The sequence below is a fragment of the Cygnus atratus genome, chromosome 1 (assembly GCF_013377495.2).
Source record: "Cygnus atratus isolate AKBS03 ecotype Queensland, Australia chromosome 1, CAtr_DNAZoo_HiC_assembly, whole genome shotgun sequence".
Taxonomy (NCBI): Eukaryota; Metazoa; Chordata; class Aves; order Anseriformes; family Anatidae; genus Cygnus; species Cygnus atratus.
In genome coordinates this window covers 10,762,898-10,777,963 of record NC_066362.1, presented here as the reverse complement: position 1 = coordinate 10,777,963, position 15,066 = coordinate 10,762,898, and the positions used below count along the sequence as shown (strand labels likewise).

Genomic DNA, 15,066 nt, shown 5'->3' with positions numbered 1-15,066 from the left:
AAGAATATTCAGGAAGCAGTTCTTTAAGCAAATATTTTCACGACAGTTTTCTCTCTTAAACCAAGTCCTGGAAGAGTCGCTTTGATAAAGTGAATAAGTGCTCATCGTTTTAAATTTACTTTTAACTTTTTTCAACTTACTTTCACTTATTTTGACTACTCCTTATGCTTGTTTCAAGTATCAAAAATATCCAGTTTCCTGGCTAGAATGCAAAAAAAATGAACAATGTTTCTAAATTACCTCTCATTTTGGAAGGAAGGAAGGAAGGAAGGAAGGAAGGAAGGAAGGAAGGAAGGAAGGAAGAGAAAAAGAAAGAAAGAAAGAAAGGAAAGGAAAGGAAAGGAAAGGAAAGGAAAGGAAAGGAAAGGAAAGGAAAGGAAAGGAAAGGAAAGGAAAGGAAAGGAAAGGAAAGGAAAGGAAAGGAAAGGAAAGGAAAGGAAAGGAAAGGAAAGGAAAGGAAAGGAAAGGAAAGGAAAGGAAGAAAAGAAAGAAAGAAAGGAAAGAAAGGAAGAAAGAAAGGAAGGAAGGAAGGAAGGGAGGGAGGAAGGAAGGAAGGAAGGAAGGAAGGAAGGAAGGAAGGAAGAAAGAAAAAAACAGAAAGAAAAAAAGAGAGAGACAAAGAGAGAGAGAGAGAAAGAAAAAAGAAAAAGAAAGAAAGAAAGAAAGAGAAAAAGGAAAAAGAGAAAGAAAAAGAAAGAGAAAGAAAGAAAGAAAGAAAGAAAGAAAGAAAGAAAGAAAGAAAGAAAGAAAGAAAGAAAGAAAGAAAGAAAGAAAAGAAAGAAAGAAAGAAAGAAAGGAAAACAGAAACAATTCTGAAATGTATCCAAGAAAATAAGTTTGTAGATTGAATTGACTTAGATGCCAGATTAAGTTGAATGCCTTTATTCATGTAAGACAATAATTTGGCATTAAAAATGTTTACCAACCATACCTATAAAAACTGCAGTTAGCCATATAGATGGAATGTCATCAAAATAAAACCAGCTGTCCAAAGAGTCATCGTTAACTTGTGACAATTAAATAGTTTTTCAGAAAGGTATCTGGAGGACCACATGATTTTTTTTTTTAACTTTTGAATTTTATTTTTTTGGCAAAAGAGACTTCATGGAAAAAAAAATCCACAATTTTTAGAAAACAGATTAAAATAGAAATATATCATACAGAGATAATTTTTTCCTTATTTTTATGTTGGCATTCAGTTTAGTTGTTGAGCAGATTCAGGAAATGCAAAAAGATTTTTCTTTTTGGCTTTACGTTGCATATTACCACTCACTCACACACCCACACCCACACACGCACCCATACACACATATCCCTCCATAGCAGCTGCAAAGAGTGCCATTTTCTCTGGAACCCAACTTCACATTTGCTAAGTTCTGCCTTTGTAATCCTCTCCTACAGTCAGTGTGAAAACTTCAGAAATAAAGGATAACATTAAAAACTGATAGCATGTTCTAAAATTGGATGTTAGATGCAAATGGACAGCTCTTTTTCTTCCAAGAAAAGGTTATCTGCACAGCAGGATGCTGGGACCCATTGGCAGAAACAAATGGTCTGCAGTTTGTACTCTGACTTGTTGTATGTAACCTCTGGCTAAATTACAAAGAGCATTTTCCATTGTAAGATTTGTCTTCTTATGCATTTGCACAAGAATTAAATCCTTTATATTTCACATAATGTTCCACAATCTTTACAAGCTTTCAGTGCTTCCTCTAAGGCACCCAGCGCATTGTGCACTCCATTTGCAAGCAGCCACCACTGAAGGTGTCCAGGCTTGAAGCAGGGAGTATAGAGAAAAGCACAGGCAGGCAGGGCAGGGATTCAGGCGAAGCAGAGTGACCAGCTGCTAAGGGCAGCAAAACGGACCCTGTGAGGAGCGGTGAGTCTTGCTGCATGTTGTACGTTTAAAAATAGTGCTGCTGGCCAACGCAAGGAGTCATAGGAAGAGCTGGAGCTGATGGGAGAAGGAGGGAGCAGCCAGTCCCCAGCCAGGCCAGCAGCACTGAGGACTGCCAGGCATGGCCAGGCTCATCAGACAGCACATGGGTGGAGGCCCACAAGCCATTTGATTCCATCTCCTGTAGCTAGATTTTGCCAGCATATTTAAGTAATCTGGAGCATGCTCCTAGCTCTGCTTCACTGCAGCATTGCTTTATGTGTTGGATACTAACCATGTTCAGGAATACTTCTACTGTCCTCTAACAGGACTGCCAAAAACCCCCACAGAAAGGAGAGAGGTGAAGGCAAGGATGTCTTCATTTCTTCACAATGCTTTGGAGCTGTCCTAATTCCGCACTGCAAAGTACAAACATTACTCACATCTGGAGGACACCAATTCTCCTACCATTCCTGCTTCCCAAGCAAGTGCAGAGATCAATCCTTTCTCGCCTCCATTCTGCCTTGTAGCTTCTGCCCATCTACCCCCCACCTGAAGACTGGTGAGGAGAAAGTAAAATTCCAATGCTCATCCAGTACAAGCAATTGCAAAAAGTTCAAGGCAACCCTCTCCTTCCCACATAGAGCTTTCACCCATCAAGGGGCCCAGTTATCCTGCCTTCAAATCTCCTTAGAAAAGTCTGAAATGCTTAAGTGGCAAACTAATGTTCAGCGTAAAGATCCAAAGGGGAGATATTATGTTCTCTGAGGGAGACTGTGCATTTCCCTTCCAACCCTGGCCTCAGTTGAAGTATTACAATAATGACAGATGAGCTCGTCCAATAAGAGGCTTTCCTTTCCTTGACTTCAGTGCACGATTTTCCAGAGTTTTATGCAACATTTTAATCTCACGTCTTTCAACTCTAGGTTCTCCTGCTAGGTTGCTTATGAAAATGACATTAATAGAAACAGAAAATCTGTTAAGCAGGGTAAGAACTGTATTATATGTGAGAGCAAAACAAGCAGCCCCTGGCACTGAGCACCAAAAGGATTCCATTAAACAGAAGGAATACAGTCTTCCAACTGGCAGAGTATCATTTCACTTTGTTGACAGTATATAGAATAATGATTATCTACAGCTGGGTTAGGGAACTATAAATCACATTAAATTTTTAAAATATATGTAGCTATGCAGACCACAGGAATACACAACATTCATACATCGATTATTGCTATGGTATTTTTTTAAGGAACAGTTATTTATAGGAACTAAGTGCAACTGCCACATCTTCATTAGAAACTGTTTCAGATGATCCAAACTACAGAAAGTGCTGAGAAGTTTGAATGAAGAAACACACTCAGATGCCAGTCTTTTCACAGGAAAATATCTTTAATTTAAATAAATCTTTAGCGTTCATTCTTTTTTTTTTTTTCATTCAATATGCCAATCTGTTTTTTACTTTCAGTAAGAAGTCAGACTTAGACTTACAGAGACCTGCAGGATATTGATAATGACTAGGCAAGTAGTCTATAGAAACCTTGCACATTTATCTCTTTCACCAATCAAGATTTTACATATTAAAAAGAAACTCAAAAACTCATATTGTGGATAGCCTGCTGACATGAAAATTTCTTGCTGTTTTCTTCACCTTCCTTTTTTTTTTTTTTTTTTTTAACCCATTAATATAACCCCACATGTATTAGAAAACTCAGCAACACAGGACATTGTCTTTGCACAGAACTTAGGACGTTGGATTCCAAACCTACAAGATCCACTCATAGAAGAAACAACACTCATTTTTAGGTAAAGTTAAAATCAGCTTTGACAGTAATAGAAAAAGTATGGACATGCATTAGGAAAGGATTTTCTTATATATGTATATATATATTTAAATTCTCTTTTCATCACTTAGCCTGTTTTTTCATATATAAAAATATTAAATATATATACACATACATTAAGCTTTCTTGAAACATCTCAGTAAAAATAATTCAAAATCCTGTACAAAAGATACCATCTATGTTTAGAAAGCTACCAATATATTTTCAGAAGCTAACAAAACTTTCTCTTGCATACATTATACCAATCCTGAAACTTTTGTTGAAGATCACCTCTTTTTACAAAGCAAAAAGCACAATGGCTGCATGTAGTAAGAGTCATCTTTCTTGCCCATAAGGCAAACAATAGGATTGATTAATATTAAGGCGGGTGCGGGAGGAAAGTTAAGAAAGGGAGTGTTGCCAAGAAACTGCCACTATGAAAGTTGGCCAGAAAACAAGTTCTACTAGTTCTACTCTATGAAAAATTCTGAAGTTTTGGAAATCTAATTTTCCTCCACATCAGGATGAACCATGCCCTCCTAAACTGAAGAGTCTATTGGTTAGGGCACAACCATAATCATCAACCTACTGATACTTACAGTATCTGTCTCTCAATCTCTCCTGTTGGAATATTAGATAGATGAAATATTCATTAAGCTTGGGAAAGTATAGACCCTGCTAACAGCCTACAGTCAGGCAGAACAAGGACTTTGTCTCATTCAAGAAAAGTGTCCTGACCATCCAGAGATTAAGCATGACCTAGCTTCTTATGAATTTGGCTATAGACCAGTTTCTGTCTAGTTGGCCCACTGAATAAAGTTTCAGGAGACTGTTCTGCTTTTTTCGAGTTAGACCATCAGTTGATGAGTTTCTATCTCAGGTGAAGATTTTTCACTAGCAGGTACCCCTAGCTATTGTGAATGTCTTTGCTGCAAATTTGTTATTAATTTGATATGGAGGAACCAAGCCAAAGACATTTTCTGTTTAAAATGAAAAGTTTTGATGGGTCAGCATTTTCGGGGGGGGGGGGGGGGGGGAACTCAGAAAATTCCAAACTAGCTCTAGTCATCACTTTTTCTGAAAGGTCACATGTCCACAAAATGGAAACTGCAATGTGCGCGGAAAAGCAGTTTAGAAAAACATAGTAGCATAGTGTCTGTATCTCTGTTTCACCTGCTACTAATGCCTGTATTAGTAATGCAAAAACAGAATTGTCACTGAGCAGACTGAGAACAGAAGGTCGTGTGAGAAGTTCAACATCATACAGAACCACACTCACCGTAGGTGAAAAATGACAGGTTTTACTACATGTGATGCTGCCATTCTTTTTTTTTTTTAACTTGCCCACTGTGTTTACAATAAATAAAAAAAAATAAATAAATCCACTTTTAAATCCTATTTATATATATATATATATAATTTTAATTAAAAAAATGTAATTATGTCTTGGAAGCCATCAACACCACTTGCCATACCGAGTGCTTGATGCCCTCTGACGTGACCACAGGACCCAAGCACTGTGTGTGCCTGCTCGCACTCTGCCCACTCCTGGCAGATCCTTTCCCTGAGTTGTGGCTGCCTTTTGTTTCTGTCTGTGCAAAGGTCTGACCCTAACAATGTTGGCGGAAGGAAGGAAGGAAAGGTTTGTAGAAACCTTTGCAAACTCTTTTTTCCTCAAACGTCTCCCCAGAGGGCCAATAGAAACACAGAGTTAGCTCTTCAGATATCCAGTCCAAGGGGGACACTTCAGGAAAGAAATTCAGCTAAAGAGCTTCCAGCACTTGATGACTTATTGTTTGTTCCTTCCTTCCCGCTCCCGGGCTTCATCAGGAACATCTAATTAAATTACAAGTATTTCAGTCTGGAAATAGCATGTCCATACTGCTGAACTTTGGTAAGGACGTTCCCTTTCTTATACTATCTTATACTATCTCTTGCTTTGGGTATTCCTTGTCAATTTATGTAACCTAACGTTTATTCTACCACTTGGAAACGAAGGGCAGATGTTCCCTCATGCCCTGACAGTGGCCAGGAGCTGTCTCTCCCGCTCCCACTTCCTCAGATCTTCCCATCCCGAGAGAGCCCCCTCGCTGGGAGGGGAGGTGGCGGGATGCAGCGACATCCCCGCAAGCCACCACCCGCTCCTCCTGTCCCCTCAAAGCCCTGGACAAGCAAACTCTGCCGCAAACAGAGCTCAGCCTGCCCCGACACCCAGGCATCTCACCCCCGGCTGCCGGTGCCTGCCCTCAGCGCAGGTATTGCTGAGGGGAGCCGGCGGTGTTGGGGTCTCCCCGCCCGCTGCACCGCCCCCGCCGCGACTGTGAGGGAGAGAGGGGAAACGCCGCTGCCGTGAGGTGGCGGGGGTGTCCCTGGAGAAGTGACAGAAAAACTAACCTGCCGCAGGGATGGTGATGGGAAGCAGCAGCAGCTGATGGAGCAGCAAGGCTGGCAGGAGTTGGGTGGCCCACATGGTGCCGGCGGCCCCCCCTCCGGCGGGCTGGCGGGGAGGAGGAGAGGAGATGGCTCCTCGGAAGGACCCTGTGCACAGCCGGTCACTCGAGGAAGCAGAGTGAGCCGAGCCGCTTTTTATTGCGATGATCTAAGTTTGTTGTGTGATTAACTGGAAAGATCTGGGTCCCAACTCCCTCTTACGGTAAGAAACTGTTTAACAACATCCCCTCTCTGCCTCCTCTCCCCCATCCCTCCCCTCCCCTCCCCAGGAGCTGCCTCCCCTCCCGCCCCGCAGCCAGCCCAGGGAGGGGGCTCCCACAGCCACCTCCCTCTCTCCCTCCCTCTTTCCTCCCCACAGCATCCCTCCCTCCCTGGATCCCTCCCGGGGCTCAGGGGGAGCAGCCAGGCTGACCGGGTCCCTCAGAGCTTGCTCTGGGGCTAGTGTCTGCAGCTGCACAGCCCTCCCAACCCCCCCTTCCCCACTCCTGGCCCCCAAACTTTCTTTGTCCTCTCACCTGCAGCCAGAACACCTGTTCCTGCCCACAGACGTCTCCCCTCACAAAGTCGCCCTTTCTCCACCTGCCCTTTGGCCTCATATGCAGGCAGGACCCTCAACCATGGCTGTTTCAGCAGGACTCCTGCTGCCCCATAGCCAGGAACAAAGCAAGACCGTTTCCTGGTTAAGAAGCACAACTTTCCTCCGACCTGTCCATGGCTCCCCCTTGGCCACTGGCCTGGCCTTTCCATCACCCTCTTTGGCCATCTGACAAGTGCCACTTCCCCAAAATTGTGGCAACTCTGGGGAATCTAAAGTTCAAGTATCAGCTGGCTGGTGTTTCTCTGTGGAGACAAACCACAGTCCAAAGCGAGGCCCGACCTTCCTTCTATTGCTGGCAAAATGACTCTAATTCTTCTATTGCGCTTCCTTTTAACTTCATGGAAGAAATGGCATTGGAGTTTGTTTAAAAGTATGAGACCGGCCTTCGCTACATGTGAGTGTTCAAAAATAAACACTTCGGGAAAAGTTTTGCTGTAATTTAAACCATTTCTTTCTCCCATGCACCCATCTATGGTCTATTGCATAAGTGTATGACAACAGAGGCAGTAGGAAAACCTTTCTTTCCATTTTCCGCAAATAAACAAGAGACCTGCATGTGGACCCCTGCCATGTGAGTCAGAAATGGGTCTTCTCCAGTCCGGTTTCCCTTGCCCAGACTTACTATCCATCCTGCTCATAAACACCTCTGAGTGAAAGAGTTTCTCAAAACTGTGTTGTTTTCAAAGGCAAAAATGCTCATTGCTTTTTATTCATTTTTTCCTTTATTTCCAAAAATATATGTATATATATATTTTTCTTTCCTTTCACCCAAGTTATACCCAATATCAAAACAAAATATTTCTATTTGGAAATTACTGTCCTGGGTAAGTGAAAGAAAGGGGACAATAAGGAGTTGAGAGAGAGTCTGTGAAGAAAATATTTTGAACATTTGGTGTTACAGGAAAAACATTCATGTGAAAAAAAAAAAAAAAAACACCTTTCTTAAATGTTCAGAATGAAAATTATTTCTGTTTTTTTTGCTGTTCTTGTTTTTTCTCCAAAGAATAAAGCTTTATTTGCTGGAGTTTCATAAAGAAGCACAACCTGAGAGCAGAGAATTTGTATTCCTTATGCCATTGACCTTGTGTGAAATCCTTGTCCACTGCAAATAATAGAACACGGATATCTCAGTTTCTGTTTTCTGTTCTTCTGCTTGTGCTTTAAGATAGACATAAATATAAACAATAAGCAACAAAAATAATCATAGCACCATGCTGAGCCCAAAATAGCCACATTCCGTTAACCAGATGCATTTGACTTGTTGTCCATGCATGTGATGATTGACCTTTCTTTGTATAAAGCCCCAAATTATGCACCATTAAAGTCAAGTAGATTTTTTGCCACCAACTTCCCTAAGGTGGAGTATTTGGTCTGTAGTCAGATTTCTCCTGAATTTTAGGAGGGTTTCTGCAGTGTCTCATGGGGACTAGTATGCTCCCTAATGGAGAAAATATTTTGCTATATGGATTCCTATTATTAATACATAGTCCTGTGTATTATTCATAATGTATTTGCAGTTCTGACTGAGAGTTCAGGTCATGGGCATAAGCTTCTTTGCCTGCAGATATTATTCTGGGCATGTGCAACTCCTTAGATATGGTTCTCTATTTGACCAGTTTTGGGAGCCTGCTGGAGAACACCTTTGCTTTTTACATAAGTCGTACTGCCCTTCAGTGAAAAATAAGGCATGCAGAGTGAAGGTCCAGAGACTGAAGAGAAATTAGAAAGGAAAAGATCTTTTAGGTGCTACATTGAGATGATATATTCATAAGCAGTCAAGGCAAAGATTTGCATCTGGATCTGGGAACTGACAATGCTCGTTGGTCCCACATCATATACTGCGAAATGTAGTATGATCCTTTTTCTCTGTCTTCTTGCCCCATGTATTTTACAAGTGAAGCATAATATTTTAGTTCAGTTCAGTCAAATTTTATCTTGAAATGAAATTCAATATGAAGAAAAGCTGTAAAAATTGCATTTCGTGCTTATGTTTTCTAAAGAGAATTCAATGTCAGGTTTTAGTCTGCATAGAGAGAAACTAAAGAGCTAAATAGGATAACCAAAAGTTGTAGGTTTTATGCAAGAATATTCTGTTGTGTGTATTGGTATTCTTTTTCTTTTTTCTTCTTTTTTGGCTTCTAATTTCTTTGGCCACCTTGTAAACTTGCCCTGATAACCTGACTTACAAACCAGTATAGTTCTGTATTAGGAAAGTAGCATAACATTTCTGTAGACTATATCTAAAAAGAAAAGTGTTACTGCACGCTTTACCAAAGATATATTGGCTCTAGACTGCCTACATGAGTAAAAAAGTTTGAAAAAGTTTTATTTTGGTTGGAAAAGTAAGCAGACATGACCAAATACATAGAAACTGCTATTTTTATATATCCTTTTCTGACCATAACCACAGTTGGATCTGTTTTTCAGATGTAAGTTGCTACTCAGAAATGCTAAATATTCAAAATTTTGGCAGGAATTTGCACACGCACTCACAGAGTAATACCAAGTCACGATTAGCTTTAAAGGAAAGTTTTCCTAAATGAACCAGCATCTGTCATATGAATTACCTATTGTGTCCAAAATAAACCTTTTTTCTTCTTGATTTAACCTCTTCTATATGTAGCACTCCTTACGCTAAAGTTTCATTGGATAATGAGCCCAATAACAAGCACATGTAGTAATTATTATTCAACGTCATGTTGATTAATGAAAAAGTTCTTAAGTATAAACCAAAAAACTGTGGTTCATCTTATCTGCGGGATCTACTCTTATTTATTTTTTATTTTTTATATTTTTTTTAATAAATTGAGCTTGAGAGTAGGAAAAAAAACACCAAGGTATAGACTGGAGACTGAATCTCCCTATTCAATGCTGTTCAGAAATGCAGAGTTTAATAGAACTACATGTCAAGTGTCAATCCCTGCTGAGGCACTTGAGCTAGAGTCCCAGATGGTCACATGGCACCTTCCAGCCCAAGCCCCAGGCTTTCTTCATTTCTTCATGCAGGAAAAAAAAATAAATAAAAAAAAAATGGGGGGGAATAGTGGAAAGGAAAGGAAAAGGGGGAAGAAGAGGATAACAAGATCCTAGCACAGGGATTAATGTGTCTGGTGTCTGGCAGAAGCTCAACCACCCCCTGAGTCCATCATTTTAGATTCAGCCAAGAGGATTTTGCATGTCATCATGCTAAATGCTGCAGATCTGAACTGCTGGTCCCAGAGGGCAAATTCACCACACCAGTCATGTGTTTACACCTCCATGCAGTGAAGCAGGAGAGTTTGGCGTCTCAGATGAGGCTTCATGCTGATTAGACACCAGGGAGACTTTAGGATGATGGCAAGAACTACACCTCCTTCTGCAATGTAGGCACTCAGCTACATGGCATTCACAGATAAAATCCTACATGGATTTAATACCATAAACTATACAGCCTTAAACTTTTTCCTTCAGCCCATGTCATAGCTTATTAAAAAAAAAAAAAAAAAAAAAAAAAAGAGTTAGGGGTTATTACCTGGCCTTGTAGGAGTAAGACATAGTACAGTTTGGATTGAACCTCTACAATTGCATTTTACCCAAAAGCAAGCATTTGTAAACAGGCTTCATACCTCAACTGAGCACTTTCATGGCACAAACCATGAAAAACAATGCAAGACATGCGTACAATGTTAAACAATCTAGAATATCATATTATACATAGATGTATGCTCCTGCGGAATTAAAAGCATGCTTCTGAAGTTGTTGAGATTAAAAAAGAATATGATCTCCCAAGTGACTTGGTTGTGTTTCATTCCACTTACTAAAATTAACATATGTTCATAATATTCCAATATATATAATTCACAATTTTGCCCACACAATTCACAATTTTGCCACACTCTCAGGTACTGTGTCCTACTCTCAGGTCTGAGTCCTAAACCTAGTCCAGTAATCCAGGGTTCATCCCTGCAGTCTTTTAGTGGCATAAATACCTTAAGGCTTTCCTATCTAAGACATACTTTAACTGCTTTTTACATGTACGTTATATGCTGACTAAGAATAGGTAAGTTGAGTAACAAAAATAATAATAATTTAAGTTCTAGTATAAAAGCCATGTAAGCCATTTATGGCATGGTGCCCAATGGCAGCTGATTCTGAATGAATCCTTCCAGATTAGTTTGGAATTGACAATTTTCCATATATTGGAAAAAAATTAAAAAAAAAAGGCAAGATTTTATGTACATCAAGTTGATATTAGTAGGAATTTTTTTGATCAATTTTTTTAATATCTTAACACCTAAATGCTTTGTTTACATGAAGCTAAATCCTTCAAACTAATTTACATTAATGAAAACATTATTTTCAGAAAAAATCCCAGTAATATCCATACTAAGCTTTTTGGAGTGTGCTGCATTGTGGCTAAATGTTCTTAGGATCTGGCCTTTCGACTCTGGAAGGCAAAAGAATCCCTCACTCTGCTCAGAAGTAGTATGTATGTATTATTTGTATGTATTGTATGTATTTAGGTATTGAGAGTTTACATGTATGAATTGAGGATGTTAAACTTTTTGTTTAATTTCTTTGTTTGTTTGTTTGTTTGTTTTGTTTCCCCATCTATTAATCTCTGCAATGCCAAAACTTCTAGAAAAGATAAATGCCACAAAATTCTGATGTGCTTTGTCTGTATTACTCAGGGTCTAATGTGATTCTCAAAACCTTTACAGTAGATTTTTTTTGTCCAAGTAGATTTTTTTTGTCCAAGAATGTAAGAAAAAAATGAACCTCTCTTTGACCTTTTTTCTACTAAAATCAGGTTGTGGTACTGGCCATTGGAAAAACAAACAGAAGCTGAATACATTCAATATGAAGCAACAGCCCCAGAAGCCCTTAATTTACATGCCATAGGTACTGAGTTAGTTCTCTGAGGATAGTTACTCTCCACACTATTTAACTATTCAAATATCTGTACATTTGTGCTTCACCATAAGAATTCAATTTTTAGCAAATTAAAGAAGTGCTTTTTCATGCTTATGAGAAGATGTATTCTCCATGACAGAGTAATCTGAAAATCAAATGTTTGGCTAAACTTATCTTCCAGTCTCCAGCGTTCTTCTTCCTTTTTTTTTTTTCTTTTTTTTTATTCTGTTTTTTTTTTCTTTCTCATTCACAAAACCTTGATTCCTTTAAATATTTATATAAATTACAAATATTCATTACAGTAAAGGAAAACTAAACTACATTTATGTGTATACATCAAATATATGTTGGAAAAGCTTTTCAATATCAGCCTACAATGTCCAACTACTAAGATAATCACCTATCTCCTGCTTTTTAAACCAGTTTTATGATTTTAGTACCTGAGCTAAGATGTGTAAATAAGTGATTTTAACAATACAGTAATGCTCACTCTGCAAGTTTGATATGTACAAATAATACAGGTTCCTTTACCTTATATTTTAATTCAATGAAAACCAGGAGAGTACCTAAAAGAAAAATAAATAAATAAATAAATAAATAAAAATAGTATACCTGTCTGAATATATATATATATTATCATTTAACTGGCTAAATTTTAAAACTGAGGAATAGTTTTTCTAAGATCTTTTTTACATATTAAATCACAAATTGAAAAATAATTTGTAGATTTCATAGAGTTTTTTTTCAGTAATTGTTCTTACTATAAAAATATATTTAAGTATTTCATATAAAGACATTATTTTACTAATAAACCTAAAAAAACAAACAAAAATAAACAAACAAAACAACCTACTAAACAATATATATATATATATTTACAATGGAAAAAGAATGTTATTACAAATACATATACTTGTTTAAACTTAAGTGTGTGTCTTTCAGTAGGAAAAAATAAAAATAAAACAGGTTTTCTCTGTGCAGAGAAATGAAATTATTGGCAGACAGCAAAGGGTCCTTGTTGTCCAATATGATACTTCTATAAAATAAACATCACTGAGACCTGTATAAGAAGATCTTACCAAAACTGATGCTAAAAAAAGTCACCAAAATAATATAAAGAGTTGTTGGTTTTTTTTTTTTAATTAAAAATATTGCAGGGAAAAAAAAAAAACTATTAATAGCTCAGATTGGCAGACATTTTATATTTTGAAAATATATTTTCAATATGTTTAGAGAAACAAGGAATAAAATTAATCTGGACTTTGACTATGATTTATACATTATGGAATGACTTCAGCAATTCAAAAATATGGGGGCAAAAGTATTAGTCCTTTGAATTCCAGAGTATGAAGTCTTCTAGAACTTGCTTAGAGTGAATTCTATAGGATTTCATATCAAAGAGAAGAATTTCTACCTAGGGTTCTCTTAAAGATTTTAGAAAGAAACCTAAATGGGGATTCATAAGTTTCTTTGCAAATTCTCAGATATGAGGGTGTATCAATAGCATCTCAGAGAAAACACAAACAAAAAAGAACTCACAATTGATGGCCGTAAAGCTCTGATCTTTCGTGGTTTAAGGTTTGTAACCCCAGAGACAGAAAGCTTGCCAAGACGTCAGAAAAGATGTTATCAGAGGAAAAATCTCAGCTTGAATTCTTTTCAAGAACAAGCTTAGGGTACTTTATTTGAATCAGTCTCCTTGTTTGGGATATGAGCTTTGTAATGCAGCTACTGGAAAATAGTCAAGTAGGTAAAAGAGACATGGTTGCAGAATCAGGACAGGAACTCTCAAAGGAAGACTAGGGCAAACTTAAATTTTTTATCTGCATTCATTTCTTCCAAAGAGAAACAAAACATTTTTTATTTTTTTTTCAGCACAGTTTTTTCTCTTAAAGGTTTGACCACAAGCTCTGCCATGTTAGAACTGAAATGACGCTGATATGCCAATAAACCATACTCACTTTTTGTCTGTTCTATGTTTAGTATTTCATATCTCAACACTATCGTATCTATTTTACCTGAACCCCACTTTTCATAGAGTTTAATCATTACTAAGGGTTCTTGTGGTGGTTTTTGTTTGTTTTGTTTTGTTTTGTTTTTCCTTGTAAGTGAAATTTGCGTATGGATGATTAGGCTTCGGTGTAAATTAAATGAAAGTGATAAGTGACAGATTATATTCTTGCCTTGCCATGTTCTCCTGCTGGGGATTTTGTTATGAAATTGTGCAGCAAAAATAAGATTGAAGAAGAATTTAGAAGTCCATGGTCTAAATTACAATTCCAAAGCTGTCTGCTTGTTCATATGCATCAGCTTTGCTCTGCTTTCCCAAAGTTGTGATCCCATTCTTCATGTCCAAAATGAAACTTATCATGTAAAGAATAAGTTTTTGAATTTGAAATGCTACTGTTAAGCAAATTGATATGGTGGTCTATTTCAATATTTTTTTTATCAGATTCTTGAATAAAATTCTCTTCAAAAAAACAAAACAAAACAAACAAACAAACAAACAAAACACAGAATGACATGAATATATACAGAGCATTTACAACAGTAGCATAGAAAAACATTTTATGTAAATATTTTTTTTTCTTTTCCTGCTGAGTACCTGTTGTGGTCTATCCTAAATTGAAGACTTTCCTAAAATAGTAATGCACAGATTAATATTCATTGTAAATTTACCTCCAAAGGTTAGCAACCCTCATTTTTAAAATAAGAATCTATAGATTAAGTCAAAGGACAAGTCCATGCAGAATATGAATTTTATTTGACAGTAACCAATGAATAACGTCTACGGAAAAGTACAAAAACAGAGCAAGCTTGCAGTGATACTTCATTAGAATGTTTCCCAACATGCCAACATTTCTGGTCATCCAATTTTTTGTGCTGCAAAATTAATGACCTTTGCAGTGTTTTATGATTTTTTTTTCTCTCTTTATGCTGCCTATCATAGTTCCAGTGTAAACATTACTCAGCCAAACATAAACATGAGCTAAATTACCTGGACAAGGAATTTTCAATTATACAATTTTGTAAGTAGTTTTTGATGTCTGATACAAAATGTTTCACATATAAAAGCCTGGAAAATGATAGCCCTTTTATATACTATGGAAAAATAAATGCTCAGTATTGCAATTTTGTTACCATTCCTTAAGATGAAAACAAACAAGCAAACAAATAAAACAATAAACCACTGCCCTTTAAGTGACTTTTATGCAAATACTTGAACAATTTCTGAATGAGAAACTGAAACTGTCACTTCTGAAAATGCGTAGATTTCCATGCCACATATCCGATTAGTTAATTTTTAACATTCCAATGTCTTTACTCAGTTATTCCCAGGAGATCAGAAAATGTGGTTTCAATTCACATATTAAAGAATAATGATAACAAACTGTCTTTACTTTTTCCTAAGATTTTTTTACGCATAT

General features: G+C 37.5%; 1 protein-coding gene and 1 long non-coding RNA gene across 10 annotated transcripts in view; one reads left to right on the top strand and one right to left on the bottom strand.

The window, feature by feature from the left end:
- Positions 1-6,232, bottom strand: part of HGF (hepatocyte growth factor) — a 64,386-nt gene extending 58,154 nt beyond the window's left edge. For 7 of the 8 annotated variants that reach the window (XR_004779042.2, XM_035549300.2, XM_035549301.2 and 4 more), the window contains exon 1: positions 6,091-6,232. Coding sequence is in view for 6 of the 8 variants with exons in the window: in XM_035549300.2 (XP_035405193.1) it covers positions 6,091-6,166 (76 nt within the window). In the remaining 2 variants the exon portion in view is untranslated. The remainder of the gene's footprint in view (positions 1-6,090) is intronic. The other variant, XM_035549304.2, reaches the window with a different exon arrangement.
- Positions 4,750-7,178, top strand: LOC118249404 (uncharacterized). 2 transcript variants are annotated; one of them, XR_004779044.2, is made up of 3 exons: positions 4,750-5,590; positions 6,100-6,349; positions 6,669-7,178. It is a non-coding gene; the product is annotated as an uncharacterized LOC118249404 (long non-coding RNA). The 2 variants fall into 2 exon arrangements; XR_007708089.1 differs by lacking the exon at positions 4,750-5,590 and adding an exon at positions 5,603-5,951.
- Positions 7,179-15,066: the final 7,888 nt, after the last annotated feature.